This window comes from Arvicanthis niloticus, chromosome 20, assembly GCF_011762505.2.
Source record: "Arvicanthis niloticus isolate mArvNil1 chromosome 20, mArvNil1.pat.X, whole genome shotgun sequence".
Taxonomy (NCBI): Eukaryota; Metazoa; Chordata; class Mammalia; order Rodentia; family Muridae; genus Arvicanthis; species Arvicanthis niloticus.
The window spans coordinates 23,406,683-23,426,238 of NC_047677.1; the positions used below are offsets into that span (position 1 = coordinate 23,406,683).

General features: G+C 37.7%; 1 protein-coding gene across 1 annotated transcript in view; it reads left to right on the top strand.

Moving 5' to 3' along the window:
• Positions 1-19,556, top strand: part of LOC117724962 (amine sulfotransferase-like) — a 66,916-nt gene that overhangs the window by 33,972 nt on the left and 13,388 nt on the right. The window contains exon 6 of the mRNA XM_034524965.2: positions 14,811-14,997. Within this exon, the coding sequence (XP_034380856.1) occupies positions 14,811-14,997 (187 nt within the window). The remainder of the gene's footprint in view (positions 1-14,810; positions 14,998-19,556) is intronic.

Below are 19,556 nucleotides of genomic sequence, written 5' to 3' on the forward strand. Positions count from 1 at the left end.
TTCACAATTGTTTATGACTTCATCATGTTAAAAAATAATAGTTATAATTTAGTTGTAGAACAGTCTCATAATCCCTTCAAAAATATTTGTGTCCACTTGTGGTGTCATCTGCGTCCAAACACCATTCCCCATAAACCATTATCTGTCTCTGTCCCTGTAGGCTTTTCTGTTCTGGTTATTTCATACAAATGTAACCATATGAGTTGGTTGCTCGTATGTCAGCCTGGCATACAATCTAGAGTTTTCTGAAAGGAAGGAAACTCAATTGAGAAAAAGCCTCCAGAATATCCAGCTGTAAGGCATTTTCTTAATTAGTAATTGATGTGGGACAGCCCACATCCAATGGTTGGCTGTGAGCATCCACTCTATAACTGTCAGGCTTTGGCAGAGCCTCTCAGGGGACAGCTATATCAGTCTTCTGTCAGCATGCACTTCTTGCCATCCACAATAGTGTGGGGTTTGGTGACTGTATGTAGAATGGATCTCAAGATGGAGCAGTCTCTGGATAGCTTTTCCTCCAGTCTCTGCTCCACACTTTGTCTCTATATTTTTTCTTGAGAGTATTTTGTTTCCCCTTTTAAGAAGCACTGAGACATCCACTCTTTGGTCTTCCTTCTTCCTGAGCTTCATGTGGTCTATGAATTGTATCTTGGGTACTCCAAGCATTTGTGTTAATATCCACTTATCAGTGAGTGCATACCATGTGTGTTCTTTTTTGACTGGATTACCCCACTCAGGTTGATATTTTCTAGCTCCATCCAATTGCCTAAGAATTTCATGAATTCATTGTTTTTAATATCTAAGTAATACTCCATTGTGTAAATGTACCACATTTTCTATATCCATTCCTCTGTTGAAGGACATCTGGGTTCTTTCCAGCTTCTGGATATTACAAATAACCCTGCTATGAGTGTAGTGGAGAATGTGTCCTTGTTATATATTTGAGCATCTTCTGGTTATATGCCCAGGAGTGGTATAGCTGTGTTCTCAGGTAATACTATGTCAAATTTTCTGAGGAACCGCCAGACTGATTTCCAGAGTGGCTGTACCAGTTTGCAATTCCACCAAAAAGGGAGGAGTGTTTCTCTTTCTCTATATTCTTGCCAGCATTGTCACCTGAGTTTTTTATCTTAGCCATTCTGGCTGGTGTGAGGGGGAATTTCAGGGTTGTTTTGCTCCTGATAACTAAGGATGTTGAACATTTCTTTAGGTGCTTCTCTACCATTCATGTTTCCTCAGTTGAGAATTCTTTGTTTAGCACTGTGACCCATTTTAAATAAGGATATTTGATTCTCTGTAGTCTAATTTCTTGAGTTCTTTGTATATAATTAATATTAGGCCTCTATCAGGTGTAGGATTGGTAAAAATCTTTTCCCAATTGGTTGGTTGTCATTTTTTCCCATTGAAAGTGTCATTTGCCTCACAGAAGCTTTGCAATTTTATGAGGTCCCATTTGTCAATTCTTGAATTCAGAGCATAAATTTTCCTCTGTGCCCATATGTTCAAGTCTCTTCCCCACTTTCTTCTCTATTAATTTCAGTGTATCTTGTTTTATGTGGATGTCTTTGATCCTCTTGGACTTGAGCTTTGTAAAAAGGCATAAGAATGGGTCAATTTGCATTATTTTACATGCTGACCTCCAGTTGATCCAGCATCATTTGTTGACAATGATGTCTTTTTTCCACTGGATGTTTTTAAGCTCCTTACCAAACAAAGATCAAGTTACCATAGGTGTGTGGCTTCATTTCTGGGTCTTCAATTCTATTTCATTAATCTCCCCCCTGTCTCTGTACTAATACCATGGAGTTCTTTTTCACTATTGCTTTGTAATAAAGCTTAAGGATGGTGATTCCCCCCAAAGTTCTTTTATTGATAAGAATAGTTTTTGCTATCTTGGGTTTTTGTTATTACAAATGAATTTGAGAATTGCTCTTTCTAACTCTATGAAAAATTGAGTTGGAATTTTGATGGAAATTGCATTAAATCTGTAGATTGCCTTCAACAAGATGGCCATTATTACTATATTAATTCTGCCTATCCATGAGCATGAGAGATCTTTCCATCCTCTGAGATCATCATCAATTTGTTTCTTCACAGACTTTACATTCTTGTTGTACAAATCTTTCATTTGTTTGGCTTGAGTCACAGCAAGATATTTTATATTATTTGTGACTATCATGAAGGGTGTCACTTCTCTAATTGCTTTCTCAGCCTGTTTATTCTTTGAGTACAGGGAGGCTAATGATTTATTTGAATTAATTTTATATGCAGCCACTTTGCTGAAGTTGCTTGTCAGGTTTAGGAATTCTCTGGTATTTTGGGGGTCACTTAATTATAGCATCATAACATCTTCAAATAGTGATATTTTGACTTTCCAATTTATATCCTTTTGACCTCCTTTTGTTGTGTAATTGCTTTGCCTAGAACTTCAACTGCTATCTTGAGTAGATAGGAAGAGAATGGGCAGCCTTGTCTAGGCCTTTTATTTTAATGAGATTGCTTGAAGTTTCTCTCCATTTAGTTTGATGTTGGCTACTGGTTTTCTGTATTTACTATGTTTAGGCATGGACCATGAAGGGATGTTGAATTGTGTCAATTGCTTTTTTAGCATCTCATGAAATGATTATGTGGTTTTTTTTTCTTTGAGTTTGTTTATGTAGTGGATTACATTGTGGGATTTCTATATATTGAAACATCCATGCATCCCTGGGATGAAGCCTACTTAATTGTGGTGAATGATCACTTTGATGTGTTTCTGGATTTGGTTTGAGACAATTTTATTAAGTATTTTTGCATCAGTGTTCATAGGGAAAATTGGTTTGAAGTTCTCTTTCTTTGTTGAGTCTTTGTATTATTGAGGTATAAGTATAATTGTGGCTTTATAGAATGAATTGTGTGGTGCTCCTTCTGTTTCTATTTTGTGAAATATTTTGAAGTGTATTAGTTTTAGTTCTTTGTTGAAGGTCTGATAAAATTCTGCACTAAAACCATCTGGTTCTGAACTCTTTTTGGTTGAGAGACTTTCAAGGAATGCTTCTACCTCTTTGGGGTAATAGGACTGGTTAGATGGTTTATCTTATCCGATTTAACTTTGACACCTGGTAGCTGTCTAGAAAATTGTCCATTTTATCCAAAATTTTCAATTTGGTTGAGTACAGGCTTTTGTAGTAGAATCGGATGATTTTTAAAATTTTCTCAGATTATGTTATGTCTCCTTTTTTCATTTCTGATTTTATTAATTTGGATACTGTCTCTGTGCGCTCTGGTTAGTCTGGCTGGTGGTTTATCTATGTTGTTGGTTTTCTCAAAGAATCAGTTCTTGGTTTTCTTGATTCTTTGTATAGTTCTTTTTGTTTCTATGTGGTTAATTTCAGCCCTGAGTTTGATTATTTCCTGCCATCTACTCCTCTTGGGTGTATTTGCTTCTTTTGGCTCTAGAGGTTTCAGGTGTGCTGTCAAGCTGTGAGTGTATGCTCTAAACAGTTTCTTTTTGGAGGCACTTAGAGCTCTGAGTTTTCTTCTTAGCACTACTTTCATTGTGTCCTATAAGTTTTGGTATGTTGTGCCTTCATTTTCATTAAATTCTAAAGTCTTTAATTTTTTTTTCTTTATTACTTGATTAAATTATCATTGAGTTGAGTGTTGTTCAGCTTCCATGTGTATGTGGGCTTTCTGGTGTTTTGTTGATATTAAAGACCACCCTGAGTCCATGGTGATCTAATAGGATGCTTGGGATTATTTCAATGATCTTGTATATATTGAGGTCTGTTTTGTGATCAATTGTATGATCAGTTTTGGAAAAGGTACCATAAGGTGCTGAGAAAAAGGCATATTCTTCTGTTTTGGGATAAAATGTTCTATAAATATCTATTAAATCTATTTGGCTCATAACTTCTATTGGTTTCACTGTCTCTCTATTTAGTTTCTGTTTCCATGATCTGTCTATTGATGAGAGTGGGGTGTTGATGTCTCCTACTATCATTGTGTGATATGCAGTGTGTGCTTTGAGCTTTTGTAAAGTTTCTTTTATGAATGTGGGTGCCCTTGCATTTGGAGCATAGATGTTTATAATTGAGAGTTCATCTTGGCAGATTTTTTTCTTTGATGACTATGAAGTGTCCTTCCTTATTTTTTGATAACTTTTTGTTGAAAGTCAATTTTATTCGATGTTAGAATGTCTACTTCTCTGGGGAGCCTACAAAAGGTGGCTATCATTCTTGCAGCCATCTTGAGCTATATACCCTGACAAGAGATTTGATTACAATAGCCTACAACAGCTGAGCACACTCTAATAACATCTTGTTTTAGATACCCAGGATTTTCCCTTGGGTGTGTGAGACTTAAAGGTGTGTGACTTAAAGATCAAATTTAGAGACAAGACCTAAGGGCATGACTTAAAGGCAAGGCTTAGAAGTGAGACATATAAAAGACAAGAGACAGACAGAGGAGATTATTACACATTAGACACTTTGATTAGACACTTGAGACTTGTAGAGAGAACTAGGAATTAGACACTTGTACTTGGAAGAGTACTTGGATGAGATTTGAGACTAGAACTTGGAACTGGAAACTTGGAGGCACTAGGGACTAGGAACTCAAGACTTAGGACTTGGACTAGAAAGAGAGACTGAAGAATAAATGAAATTGAATCACACCCTGTCTGGTCTCTATTCCTCACATCCATCCTCTATCTCTCTCTTGCTGAACCCCGACCTGTGAACTGGAGCAGCTTGAGGCAGTGTGAGCTCTAACAACTTATCCCCCAAGGCTTTTGGTAGTGCGGGTTCCAACATTGATAGAGCTGTCCGAGACATTTTAGCTCCCAAGCATGGGGCAGAATGGTTCTCAACATACTCTAGGTTGTTTCTTGGGATTATTTGCTTGGAAATTTTTTCCAGCCTTTTACTCTGAGGCAGTGTCTGTCTTTGTCACTGAGGTGCATTTCCTGTATGAAGCAAAATTCTGGGTCCTGTTTATGTATCCAGTCCATTAGTCTATGTCTTTTTATTGGAGAATTGAGTCCATTGATATTAAGAGATATTTTGGAAAAGTAATTGCTGCTTCCTGTTATTTTTGTTGTTAGAGGTAGAATTATGCTTGTGTGGCTACCTTCTTTTGACTGTTGATAGAAGATTACTTTCTCTCAGGGTCTATGTCAATTTTTGTGATCTTCTGCCCTGAGATTCTCTCTTCCTTTTTGTGTATTCTATTGGTGATGCTTGCATCTATGGCTCCTGATCCCTTCTTTGGTTTTCTGTCTGAAGGATTGTTTCCCTTTGAGAGTTCTTTATTGTTACTATTACCATTAGATCCTCCATGGTCTTGTTCAATTCCTTCTACTGTTTGTTTGTATTTTCCTGTAATTATTTAAAAAATTTTTGTGTTTCCTCTTTAAGGGCTTCTAGCTGTTTGCTTGTTATCCTGTATTTTTAAGGGACTTTTTTTATGTCCTTCTTAAAGTTTTCTATCATCATCATGAGAAGTGATTTAGATCCAAATCTTGCTTTTCTGGTATGATGGTATACTCATGACTTGCTATGGTGAAAGAACTGGGTTCTGATGTTTCCAGGTAACTTTGGTTTTTGTTGCTAATGTTCTTATGCTTGCCTCTCTCCAACTGGTTATCTCTAATGCTACTTGCCCTTACGCTGGCTTTGAGACTGTTCCTCCTGTGATCCTAGTTGTCTTAGAACTCCTTAGAGTCTAGGTGTCTTTGTGATCCTGTGATCCTGTGATCCTGTGATCCTGTGATCCTGTGATCCTGTGATCCTGTGATCCTGTGATCCTGTGATCCTGTGATCCTGTGATCCTGTGATCCTGAGATCCTGGGTGTGTCAGAGCTCCTGAGAGGCAAGCTGCTTCCAAGAACATTAAATCTTAGTGTCACCAGTCTCCTGAGATCCTATATCCTGGGTGTGTTAGAGTGCCTGGGAGTCAAAGTTCTTCTGGATTTTGTGGGACTGATTATGGAGATAGTGTCCAAGGTCTTCTCAGGGCACTGGCTCAGACAGGAAGGACATGAATAAACATTTTAAATTACCATACATTGTGCACATACCTATTTAATTGTCTCAACATTCTCCTCAACTGCTAATTGCTATTATGATGGTGGCCTTTTTATGGGGTATAAAATAGTAATACACTGTGGCTTTAATGTCTAATTTCCTGTAATAAATAATGTTATCCCAATGATTATTCATGTGTAATCTTTAGTGAACTATCTATTTTGGTTTCTGCCTACTTTTCAAATGAATTATCTTATTAATTTGTAAGATTTCTGTATTCTGGAAAGATCAGAAGTTCAAGGAATATGCCTAAACATAATAAAAGGAATATACAGCAAACAAATAGTCTATGTCAAATTAAATGGAGAAAAACTTTAAACAATCCCACTAAAATCAGAGACAAGACAAGGCTGCCCACTCTCTTACTATTTATTCAATATGTACTTGAAGTTATAGCTAGAGCAAATAGACAACAAAATGAGGTCAAAAGTACACAAATTGGAAAATAAGAAGTCAAGATATCAGTATTTGCAGATGATATGATAGTATATATAAGCAACCCCAAAAATTTTATCAGAGAACCCCTACAGCTAATAAACCACTTCAGCAACATGGCTGGATATAAAATTAAACAAGTCAGTAGCCTTCCTCTCCATAAAGGATAAAAGGTTGAGAAAGAAATTAGGAAAAAAAAAAACCACAATAATCACAAATAATATAAAATATCTTGGTGTAACTCTAATGAAATAAATGAAAGATCTATATGATAAGAACTTTAAGTCTCTTAAGAAAAAAATTTTAGAAGAGCTCTGAAGATAGAAAGATCTCTCATGCTCATGGATCGACAGGATTAACATAGCAAGAATGGCCATTTTATCAAATACAATCTACAGGTTCAATGCAATCTTCATCAAAATTACAACTCAATTCTTCACAGAGATAGAGCAATTCTCAACTTCATCTGGAATAGCAAAAAACCCAGGATAGTGAAAACAATTATCAATAATAAAAGAACTTCTTGGGGAATCACCATCCTTGACGTCAAGCTGTACTACAGAGCAATACTGATAAAAAAAAAAAAAAAAAAACTACATGGTATTGATACAGAGACAGACAGCTAGATAAATGGAATAGAACTGAGGACCTAGAAATAAACTCACACACATATGGTCACTTGATCATTGACAAAGAAGCCAAACTGTGGAAAAAAGACAGTTGAAAAGATGCTGTTTCAACTGGCAGTCTGCATGTAGAAGAATGCAAATTGATTCATTCTTATCTTTTTGTACAAACGTCAAGTCCAAGTGGATCAAAGACCTCCATATAAAACCAGATACACTGAAACTAATAGAAGAGAAAGTGAGAAAGGTCATGGAACACATTGGCACAGGGGAACCTTTCCTGAAGAGAACACCAATGGCTGGACAATTGACAAATGCATCCTCATAAAATTAAAAATCTTCTGTAAGACAAAGAACACTGTCAAAAAGACAAAACAGCAGCCTACAGAATGGGAAAAGATCTTTACTAAATCTACATCTGATAGAGTGCTAACATCCAAAATATAAAAAGAACTCAAGAGGTTAGATTCTAGAGAGCCAAATAACCCCATTAAAAATGGGGTACAGAGCTAAGCAAAGAGTTCTCAACTGAGGAATCTTAAATTGCAGAGAAGCACCTAAAGAAATGTTCAATATCTTTAGACATTAGGGAAATGCAAATCAAAACAACCCTGAGATTCCAGCTCACACCAGTGAGAATGGCTAAAATCAAAAACTCAGGCAACACCAGATGCTGGTGTGGATGTGGAGAAAGACAAATACTCCTCCACTGATGGTGGGATTGCAAGCTGGTAAAATGACTTTGAAAATTAATCTGGTGGTTCCTCAGAAAATTGGAAATAGTTCTACATGGAGATCCAGCTATATACCCAAAAGATGCTCTAACATATAACAAAGACACATGCTCAACCATGTTCATAGCAGACTTATTTACAATAGCCAGAAGCTGGAAACAACCTAGATGTCCCTTGATTGACAAATGGATACAGAAAATGTGGTACATTTCCAAAATGTAGTACTACTCAGCTGAGGAGGTCATGAATTTTGCATGTAATTGGATGCAGGAAAGTACCATCCTGAGTGATGTAACACAGACCCAAAAGGACACACAGGTATGTAGTCACTGAGAAGTGGATGTTAGCCCCAAAACTCTGAGTGGCCATGATACAACTCACAGATATGAATGTTAATAAGAATGACCAAATTGTTGATCCTTCAATTCTACTTAGAAGGAGAAACAAAATAATCATGGGAGGCAGAGAGAGGGTGATAGATATATGGAGGTAGAGAAGTAGAATGAGGTAGGGAGATTGAGGGAGGGAGGTCAGTTGAGGGAGAGAGATACCTGGGAGGGAGAGTGGAGAGGAAGGGGAAAAGGAGTCGCAGGATCAGGTGGGAAGAGACATGAAAGGAATCCAGAGGGTCAGGAGTATGAATAAATATATGTAGCAGTGGGGGATAGTGTTGGGGGCCGACTTTTAGCAGAAAGCGGCTATCAGCTTTGCAGCCATCTTGAGCCATATACCCTGACATGATATTTAAATTACAATAGCCTACAACAGCTGAGAACACTCGGATAATCTTGGTTTAGATACCTTGAGATTAAAGGTGTGTGAGATTAAAGGTGTGTGACTTAATAGTATACTTAGAAGTATAGAGATCAGAATTAGAGACAAGACCTAAGGGCATGATTAAAGGTGTAACTTAGAGGCGTGGCTTAGAAGTGAGACATATAAAAGGCAGAGACAGAACAGATCAGAATTGAGACGATAGAAGACAGAACCAGAGATCAGAGAATATAGACGGAGATCAGAGACTATAGAGGGATCATCAGAGACGAATCTCAGACATTAGGTAGAATTTGCCGTCACCCTCGCTCTTGCTGAACCCCCGACCTGAAGACCGGAGCGGCAGCTTGGGCCGGGATACAGTGGCCGCCCAAACGTGGGTCGGCCCAGGCCTCAACATTTTGCTCAGGCCGAGACATTTTTTGGCCACCCCAACGTGGGACTAGTGCGGTCCGCAACAGGATAGGGATCTGGTGTTGGGGGCGACCACTAGAAAGTCTCAGATGCCAGGAAAGCAAGACTTTTGCAAGACCCAACAGAGATGAAAATAGACAAAATACCCAACACATGAGAGATAGAACCTGAAGAGAATCTCCAGTAGATAGGCACAGCCCCCAAGTTGAGAAGTGGGACCCCCACTCATCTCAAAATTTTTAACACAAAACTGCTCCTATCTAATGGAATCCCAGGAACAAAAAATGGAGCAGAGATTGCAAGAAAGGCCATCCAGAGATTACTCCACCTTGGAATTCATTGCATTTGCAGACACCAAACTCAGACACTATTGCTGATGGCAAGAAGTGCTCACAGACAGGGGCCTAATGTGGCTGTCCTCTGGAAGGCTCTGCCAGAATCTGACTAAGACAGATTCAGATACTCACAGCCAGCCATTTGACTGACTCCTTGGACCCCAATGAAAGAGTTAGTGGGAGGACTGAAGGAGCTGAAGGAGATTGCAACCCATAGGAAAGACAACAGTATCAACTAACTGGATCCCCAGAACTCCCCCAAAATAAACTACCAGCCAAAGAGTATACATGGAGGGATCCATGGCTCCTAGTACATATGTAGCAGAGGATTGCCTTATCTGGCACCAGTTGGAGGGAAGGCCCTTTTTCCAATGGAGTCTTATTGCCCTAGAATTGGGGGATGCTAGAGGGGTGAGGTAGGAGTGGATTAAATGCAAAGAGGAGGGAGATTAGGATGGGGGCATTGCATAGGGAAGACCTGGAAGGAGGACAGCATTTGAAATGTAAATAAATAAAATAACCAATTAGTTGAAAGAAAGAAAGAAAGAAAGAAAGAAAAGAAGAGAAAAGTACATTTTTTTCTTGATGAGTGGGATGAGATTGAGTCTTAAAAGAGTTGCAGTTTGCATATCTCTGATGATAAGGATTTTGAATATTTTTTTCAAATGCTCATGACCACTTGTCTTTCTTCTTTTGAAAACTGTCTACTTATCTCACTAGCTCCTTTACTGACTAGATGATTTGGATTTTGGGTGTATTTTTTTTTTTTTACATTTTTATGTTTCCTAGATACTAAACACTTGACTTACGTGTTGTGTTTGTTTGTTTGTTTTTGTTTCATTCTGAAGATTGTCTCTTAACTCAGCAGATTATTTACTTTGCTGCACAAAACCCGTACTTTGATGTGATCCCTTTACCACTGTTCCCATCGCTTCCTAAGCTATTGGGGTCCTTTTCAGAGTATGTTTGTCTATTCCGATATATTTGTGTCATTTCATTATTTCTGTGAAAATTTCCCCCAAATTAATCACATTGACCTCTTGCCTCACTCCGCTAAGTTCCACCTCCGTTTCCTACCTACTCAAGTTTGTAACCTGTGTTTTTCTTTTTCACTGAAGTACAGTTTGTGCTGCACAGTTGTATTTATAAAAACATATTCTAGACTCTTCTGTTTTGTCTTTTGAGAACTCTGTTTAGTTCAACTGCATTGTTTTAACTAGTGGTGTTTAGTGTGTTTTTTTCTTTGTTTTTCTTTCAGTTCTTTGCATATTCTAGATACTAATCCTCTGTCAACTCTATGGCTGGTGAACTTTTCCTATTCTTTAGACTACCTTTTTACTCAAATGATAGTGTCCTTTGCTGTACAGAAACCTATTCATGAAGTCCCACTTTTTCCTTGTGCTATCAGGATCCAGTTCAGAAGATCTTTCCTGTCCAACCTTTCTCCTCTATCACATTTAAGGTATCAGATCTTATGTTCATGTCATCAATCAATTTGGAGTTGAACTTTATGCCATGGAGAAATAGGAATCTAGTTTTGTTCTTCTTGAAGCTATATAGCTTGACAAGCACCATAAGTTGAAGATGCTGTCTTTTTTTTCTTTCATATTTGGTTGTGAGCCTAGCCTTTAAGGGCTGAGCCATCTCTCTATCTCGTGTCTTTTTTCAAATGTGTGTTGTTTCTTTTTTGTCAAAATTCAGATAGTTATGAGTGTGGGCTTATATGTAGGTCTTCAATTCTAGTCAATGATCACTGTGGAGTATTGTAATAGAAAAAAATAACCACTTTATTTATTTATTTATTTATTTATTTAAATATTAATATTTAAATAAATTTAAATATTAATCATTACTGTAGCTATAAAGTATAACTTAATAGTTCTGGGTAGTTTTCTATTTATTTTCTTTATTAAATTATTTTTATTGACATTCTGAAAGCTGCTCCACTCCCAGGTCTCCCCTCCCTGAGTTTTTTACCCACTCCCTCTTCCTCCCCACCATTGAGAAGGTGCTCTCCCACCTGCCCACCTATGCACCCATCCCACTTCACCCTCACTTCACCTCCACCAGCACCCCTCTTCCCTGGGGCATCAAATTTCCACAAAATTAAGCACATCTTCTCCCTCTAGGGCCATACAAGGCAGTCCTCTGTTACACATATGCCAGGAGCCATGATCCAGCCTATATTTGCTTTTTGGTGTTTGGGTTAGTGTCTGGAAGCTCTGAGTCTGAGTTAGTTGACACTGTTGTTCTTCTTATGGGGTTGCAATCCCCTTCAGCTCCTTCACTGCTTCAACTCTTCCATATTGATTGACCTGAGTCTGAGGTTTGCTGTTAAGTATCTGCATTTGTCTCAGTCACTGGTTGGTAGAGTTTCTTAGAGGACAGCCATGCCAGGCTCATGTTTACATGTATAATATGGCTTCATTAATAGTGTCAGTATTTGGTGTGAGCTCATGGGATGAACCCCAAGTTGGGCCAGTTACTGGGTTTTCTTTCTTTTAGTCTCTGCTCCATTTTTGTCCCTGCATTTTCTTTAGACAGGAACAATGCTGGGCTAAAATTTGTGAAGATGGGTGAGTGGTCCTCTGCCTTAACAGGCCATATCTATCTACTGGAGTTGGTCCCTTCAGGTTCAATTTCCTCACTGTTGGGCATTTCTTCTAATATTATCCCCATTGAGTTTAGGCAGCCTTTCACATCCCAGATCTCTAGTGCTTTCTAGAGGCTCCTCCTGCCCCCTGCCCCCAACTGTTGCACATTTTGATTCATTACTCTATCTCTTTGGGAGCTCCTTTTGTTTCTCCCCATACCTGATCCTGCCCCTCCTTTTCTCCTTTCTCCTCCCTTCCTTCACCCAGTTTTTTCTCTCCCTCTGCCTCCCATGATTATTTGGTTCCACTTCTAAGTCAGTTTCAGGTACCCACACTTAGGCTCTCTTTCTTGCTAAGCTTCCTACAGTCTGTGTGTTGCATTCTGAACTTCTTGGCTAATATCTACTTATCTGTGAGTATATACCATGCATGTCTTTTTGGGTCTGGGTTACCTCACTCAGAATGATATTTTCTAGTTCCATTCATTTGCCTGCAAAATTTATGATGTCCTTGTTTTTTAATAGCTGAATAGTCAGTATTCCATTGTATAAATAAACCACATTTTCTGTATCCATTCTTTGATTCAGGGACATCTGGGCTGCTTTCAGCTTCTGGCTATTACAAATAAGGCTGCTATGAACATAGTGGAGCATGTGTCCACTATGGTGGAACATCTTTTGACTATATTCCCAAGACTGGTATTGCTGGGTCTTCAATATTGCTATTTCCAATTTTGTAAGAACTACCAGATTAAATAACAGAGTTTTTGTACCAGTTTGCAATCCCACAAACAATGGAGGGGTGTTTCTTTTTCTCCACATCCTCACCAGTGTCTGCTGTCCTTTGAGTTTTTAATCTTAGCCATTCTAATTGGTGTAATGTATGAATCTCAAGGTTGTTTTGATTTGCGTTTTCATGATGACCAAGGATGTTGAACATTTCTTTATGTGTTTCTCAACCATTTTAGATTCCTCAGCTGAATTATTTGTTTAGCTCTATACTCCATTTTAAAATTAGGTTATTTCTTTTTTGGAGTTTAATTTCTTGAATTATTTGTATATTTTGCATGTTAGCTCTCTATCTGATGTAGGTTTAGTGAAGATTTTTTCACAATCTGTAGGTTGCTGTATTGTCCTATTGCCTTTTGTTTTGCCTTACAGATGCTTTCCAGTTTCATGATGTCCCATTTGTGAATTGTTGATTTTAGAGCCTGAGCCATTTGTGTTCTGTAAGCTTGATAGAAACTAGAGTTATCTTGGAAGATGAATGTTAGTTGTGAAAATGCCATCATCCCATTGGATATAGATAAGCCTGTGAGACATTTTGTCAATTAATGATTGTTGTGAGAGGGTAATGACCACTCTTGGCAGTGCCATCTATGGGCAAGATGTCCTAGGTTGTATAAAAAAAAAGCAGTGAGCAAGCCATGAGCTGCAAATCAATAAGCAGCATTTCTCCTTAGTTCTGCTTGGGTTCCTAGCTTCAGTTTCTCCCTTCTCCTTATGATGCTTCATCACTTGGTTTGAGAAATAAACATGTTTCTTGCCTCACTGCATTTGGTCACTGTTGTATCATAATAGAAATGTGACAAATGTAGATAAAATATTCTGTATATAGTTGTCATAACTTTTTAATCTGAGATGTAATTTAATGAGGAGTTTTCTACATTGATTTTTAATTTGGATAGCCTATCTTGAGTCAAAAGTGGGGTATTGAAATCAGCCCATAATATTCTCTGAGGGTCTATATGAATTTTTACAGTCAGTGAGGTTTGTTTCATTAAACTGGAAGTCCATAATTCACATATTAAAATTTTACTTACAGGACTTTTTAAATCAAATTTTTTGTTACAAATAGCAGTAATTATATGTTGGGTCATTTACACACAACATGACAGTTCATTAAAATGGTACATAAAATTCCAGAATAGAAATTTGCCTCACATGTTCTATTTTCATAATTACTATATCATACTGAATACAATAAGGATTTTTCTTCCTTTTGATATCTGGAAGTTTGAATATGACAAATTAAAACTCACCTTCTAAGGCTATTTACCTATACAGTATCTTTTCAAATGAATTTTATGATGTTTTTTGCCTATTCTTTAAAATGAGATTTTAAGAAGCACTGTACTGAGTATAAATTGCTTTATAGGTAATCTTGAAATTACTGTTTTGCAACTCTTAACATTAAACATTTGTCTATTTTATTTGTTTTTATTGAGCAATATTTGATTAATTTCTGACTGTCTTTGTTAATTTTGATGTTAAGATTATTGATCTTTTTTATGCAGTGTTGATGCAGTTCCTTCATTAATTTACCATTGTATTGGTGTGGTTTTGATTTTGTACTCTACATTACTGTAAAATGTCTTTGTTATTTTGTTAGCAATTTCTTCATTGAAATACACCAGGCCTGAAGATTCTTCATTTCCTGTTATTGGCCAACTATTCTGTTTTTTTTATATATTTCCAGGATTGTGTAAGTAGAGGAAGAAAAGTTTGAGTTATTCCCCATGTCAACTGAAAAATTTTTATGTTTTTCTATTGTGTATGATTTCATGTATAGGTATGTTACATGTAGCCTTTTTAAGTAAGTTTTTTCTATTGCTGTTTGCTGTGTTTTACTAAAAGTTTTTATTTCTAAATCAATACAAATAATCATATTAAGTTTTTGTCCTGGGATTTATATAATCCCTATTCACTAATTTGCTTATGGTGATCCACCTTTGCATTCCTAGAAGGAATCTTACACAATCATGTCTCATATTTGACTGTAATTCATATGTCCATTATAAGGTCAGTAATTTCTCAACTCATGACTATTTCAGGACCTCAGAAGCTCAGTGCTTAAAATTTGCAACTTTCTGGAGAAAGAACTGAGTGAAGAAGACTTGGATGCTGTTGTGAGACAAGCTACTTTTGAGAACATGAAATCTGACCCTGTAGCAAATTACAATTATATTATTAATAATGAAATTGGGGTGAGAAACAATGATGGCTATTTTCTACGCAAAGGTGAGACTCAATGGTTTGTAGTAATAAAAGTATATATACTCACAAAGTGTCTGTTTCCTCCGTGTAATACCACCGGGCTTCCAATTTTTTCTCCAAGTGATAAAGACACTGGGAACCCTGAGAACATAAAAATATTTGAATGGTCAGAGAACAAAAAGTTTTTCAGAAATTCGATAGTAGTTTATTAAGAAAAAAGATATTTTTAGTTATTTAGTAAATGTGGGTCTCGTTCCTGCTAGCTTACATGACTCAACTCCTTCAAGGTATATCAGTAATATTGACCTAGCCAATGGATATTTTAGAAGAAACAATTATAAATTGTGTTATTTTATTTTGAAGGGAAATCAAACTACTTAGTCCAGGCTGGCATTACAGTATGACAATATGTGATGTAGCTCAGTGTAGCCTGGAACTTGATTTCTTCCTGACTCTATCATGTATAAGGGCCCATAGTTCACTTAAGAATGATACCTTGAAATGAAGTAGTTTGTAAAAGAAATGAGCTTTTTCTACAGAAGTCCAGCATGCTGGGGTCTCCCATTACCAAGATGGGAATACCATAATGAACCCATAAGCCCAATTTAAAGCACATTAAGAGAATTCTGGGGAATGGTAGGTGGCCTCTATCTTAATTGTTGGCTCTATCTCTAGGGACATTCCATAACCATTGCTGGGTTATTGGGGGCTAGAAACTGTTGCTGAGGGACTCTGGAAACTGCTACTGCCCCATTGTCCTTTCCTCAGGCCAGGTAGCAGGGCAGATTCTGAGTCCTGGACTTGCATGCACTTGGCTGATCTTACCCAGTACTTGGAAACAGAGATTTAGGCCTAGTCTCCTGAACTTCCAATTTAAAAACTGTCATGAAGTCAGCCTAGCCTGTCTCACTTGCAAGTTTTGTGTAGTGCATGTGGAACCTTGTTACCAGACATATATAAGAATGGTAAGTGTGAATGAGATTAAAATCTCAAGAATCTCAGAATTGAGAACATCAGGAGTAGAACCATTTCTTACCTCCCTCTATCTGCTCTGGAACAAGTAACTAGGACACCCCACTGGGTCAAGTAGCATTAATACCTGGATTTCTCCATGCTAACGAGGTATCTAGAAAGCCCCTGAGCAGTCAATGAGCTTTCTTTCCTGGGCATTCCTTCTGCAAAAGTCATTTAATTCATGGTTTACCCTGAATAAAGTGTATACATTCACATTCACCATCAAATAAACCAGTAAGAAAAAGCAAGGCTTGTATCCTCAATAAAGATCACCTTGCAGTTGGGGAATGTCTTTGTCTTAAAAATCTAGACCTAAAACTCACTAGGAAGTCAGACTCTTTTAGAGCCTCTTGTTATTCTTTGCACTCAATCCAAATCAAACTGGGTTCTGCTGATCCAGGGCTCTGCCTTTCCCTTCTCTGGCTAGTGCTAAGACATCTGGAAGGAATGGTAGACCTTTGGGTGCCTCTCACCTTCCCCCTCCACTCCTTTACCCCAGGTTCCTTTTTTCCTGTCTGTCTTCCTGCCTGTCAGTCATCTTCCTGTCTTCTCCTCCTTCTCCTTCTCCTTCTCCTTCTCCTTCTCCTTCTCCTTCTCCTTCTCCTTCTCCTTCTCCTTCTCCTTCTCCTTCTCCTTCTCCTTCTCCTCCTCCTCCTCCTCCTCCTCCTCCTCCTCCTCCTCCTCCTCCTCCTCTTTTTTCTCTTTCTCTTTCTTTTTCTCCTTATGGATATTTTATTTATTTACAGTTCAGATATCATCCCTTTTTGCCATTATCCCTCTCTAGAACCCCCTATCCTATACCCCCTCTTTTTTATGCTTTTATACCATTTTGATTACATGCATGTAACAAGGTCAGTTCTAGGTTGATGTTCTAGCAAGACAATAGATCCAAATAGTTGAGGAACAAACAGTATAATAAACACAAATAGTCAAAGGAAAAGCAAGACATTAAACTCAGTTTCATGAACACTCCCATGATCACTGTTTCTAAAGGCTTATCAGGATAAGCAAAGTATCTGAGCCTACTTCCCTATCCTAGCCCAAAGTCATTTTCATGTCTTAAGCTTACATCCCTGTTTCAGTCTAAAATTCAGAATCCTGTCTGAAATTATTTCTTTGTTCTGGCCTAATATTTAGATTCCTGCCTGAGATTACTTCTTTATTGTAGCCTACAATTTAGACTCCTACCTGAAATTACTTCTTTGTTCTAGTCTAATGTCAGATCCCTGTTTGAAGCCTACTTACTTGTCCTTGGCCAATGCAATATTCCTGTCAAGTAGCCACTTTCCTTGACCTTGGCCCATGTAAGCTTCTTGCCAAGCAGCCCCAAAGGCTCTCTCCCTTTCCCCCTTTTTTTATTTCATTAATAAGACTGAGCCTGTCTTAGGTTGTTCTGACAAGAATGCCTTCCTTACCTGTCACAGAATATGCATTGTCAAAGGCAATGCACTTTTGTCTTAGGTTGGTAAGCTCTGTGCAGAATCTTACCTGTCCTTGGCTTGCCAGCCTGTAATTTTAATAACTTTGTCTGGGGGGGGGGTCCATTTTCAGGTTTAAGTCATGTACTTTGGCTGCCAACATGTTGATATTGTTAAAGATAAACTTTAACACGATGGGCAGGAGTAAAATTATTCTCAGGACAAGAAAGGCTAGCCTGAGTGAGCTATATATGTTATTCCTGTGGTTTGTCCAAAATAGAAATACTGAGCTCAGGCCATAAATAATTTTATCAGGATTATATGCAGCATCAAAGGTCAACAGAGTAGCATTCTTTAAATTTATAATTTCATTTTGCAAAGTTAACACACCCAGAGAAGTGTTAGGATTATACCAAATATCATACAAGTGTCTTTAAACTTTTTTCTAATTATAATGACAACCATTGTGAATTTAAAAAGTAGACTACTCCAATAATATTTGTTATGACACTTGGGATGGCTCCTAACTCTCAAACCCTGAACCTTCTTCAGATAATTTGAATGGGTTATAGAGCATCATTTGATGTTCCATAAACCTATATAAATCCTTTTAAATACTCAATAAATTAGTAACATTTTTTGCTAGATGTTTAACAAAAATAGTTGTGTTAACTCCTTGTGTTAATGCTATTGCAGAAGCAGTAGTGCTGGCAATTAATGAAATTAAAGCTTTTATGCCAGCAATAATCAAGCCCACTGCCCTCTTCCTTTGTTTAAAGCCTAACTCACTTCTTCCAGCACTTTCAAGCTTTTTTTTTTTTTTTTTAGATAATCAAGGTTTTCTTATACTCAGTGCAGTGAGACAAAAGCTGGTGGATAGACCCCATAACAGACATGCCAGCTTTCAACACACTAACATAATTGGAAATTATACAGTCAATGCAACTTACAATAAATGCTGTAGAAAAGACAAAAACAATTTTAGCTCAACAATTAAAAGAGTATTAAAACATGCACTAACCCTTGTTTGGAATCCAGATCCTGTCCCAACATTATCTCTTGCTATCCTAACATCATAGTGAGCTACAGCTAACTTCCAAATATGTTCCTGACAAAGTCCAGATCCAGTCTTCCAAAAGTAGACTGTTATTTCCCATATTGGATTGTTTTCTAGACCAGTACATGATTGAGTCTTAATAGCTGGGCACCTTTAAGAAAAATACAAGAGACATAGTTTCTCTTTTTTTCTCCATCTCACAAGGTCTAAAACCTTGAGGCAAGGCAGCTTGTCCCATATGGGATACAGTCAAGCAAAGGTGGGTCAGAAACATATGTCCAATACAGCTCCCCAGTCACCCTTGTCAGGGCACTCAGCAAGCTCACAGATCAGTATCATTCTTTGTCTGAGCAACAGTATGTCTCACCAATCTTTTTAAAGTTCCATGGGCCTTTTCCACAATACCTTGTCCTTGAGGATTATATGAAATCCCCATAATAAATTGTTACCAAAATGTCTCAACTACTTGACTACAATTGCCAGACACATTATCTGTTTTTTTAAATGCATATTTTATTTATTTACCTTTCAATGTTATCTCCTTTCTCATTCCCCCCAAACCCCTTACCGTATCCCCCTTCCTCCTATTACTATGAGGGTGTGCTCCCACCATCCTCCTATTCCAGCCTCCCTGCTCTCCAATTCCCCAACAATAGGGAATCCAAAATTTCAGGCTCCAAGGCCGTCCACTTCCACTGATGCCAGGCAAGGCCACCCTCAACTACCTATATAGGTGGAACCATGAGTCCCTCCCTTTCTGTTCTCAGGCTGGAGATTTTAGAGTGGCTACTTCAGCTTGTTTCTTATGACCATTTGCTTGAAAAAATTGAAAATTGTTTTCTAGCCTTTTGCTCTAAGGAAGAGTCTGTCTTTGTCACTGAAGTGGGTTTCCTGTATGCACCAAATTGTTGAGTCTTGTTTACATATCCAGTCTGTTAGCCTATATCTTTTAATTGGGGAATTGAGTCCATTGATGTTAAGAGATATTAAGAAACAGTGATTGTTGCTTCCTATTTTTTTTGTTATTAGAGGTGAAGTTATCTTTGTGTGGCTATCTTCTTTCAGATTTGTTGGAAGAGGGTTACTTCCTTGCT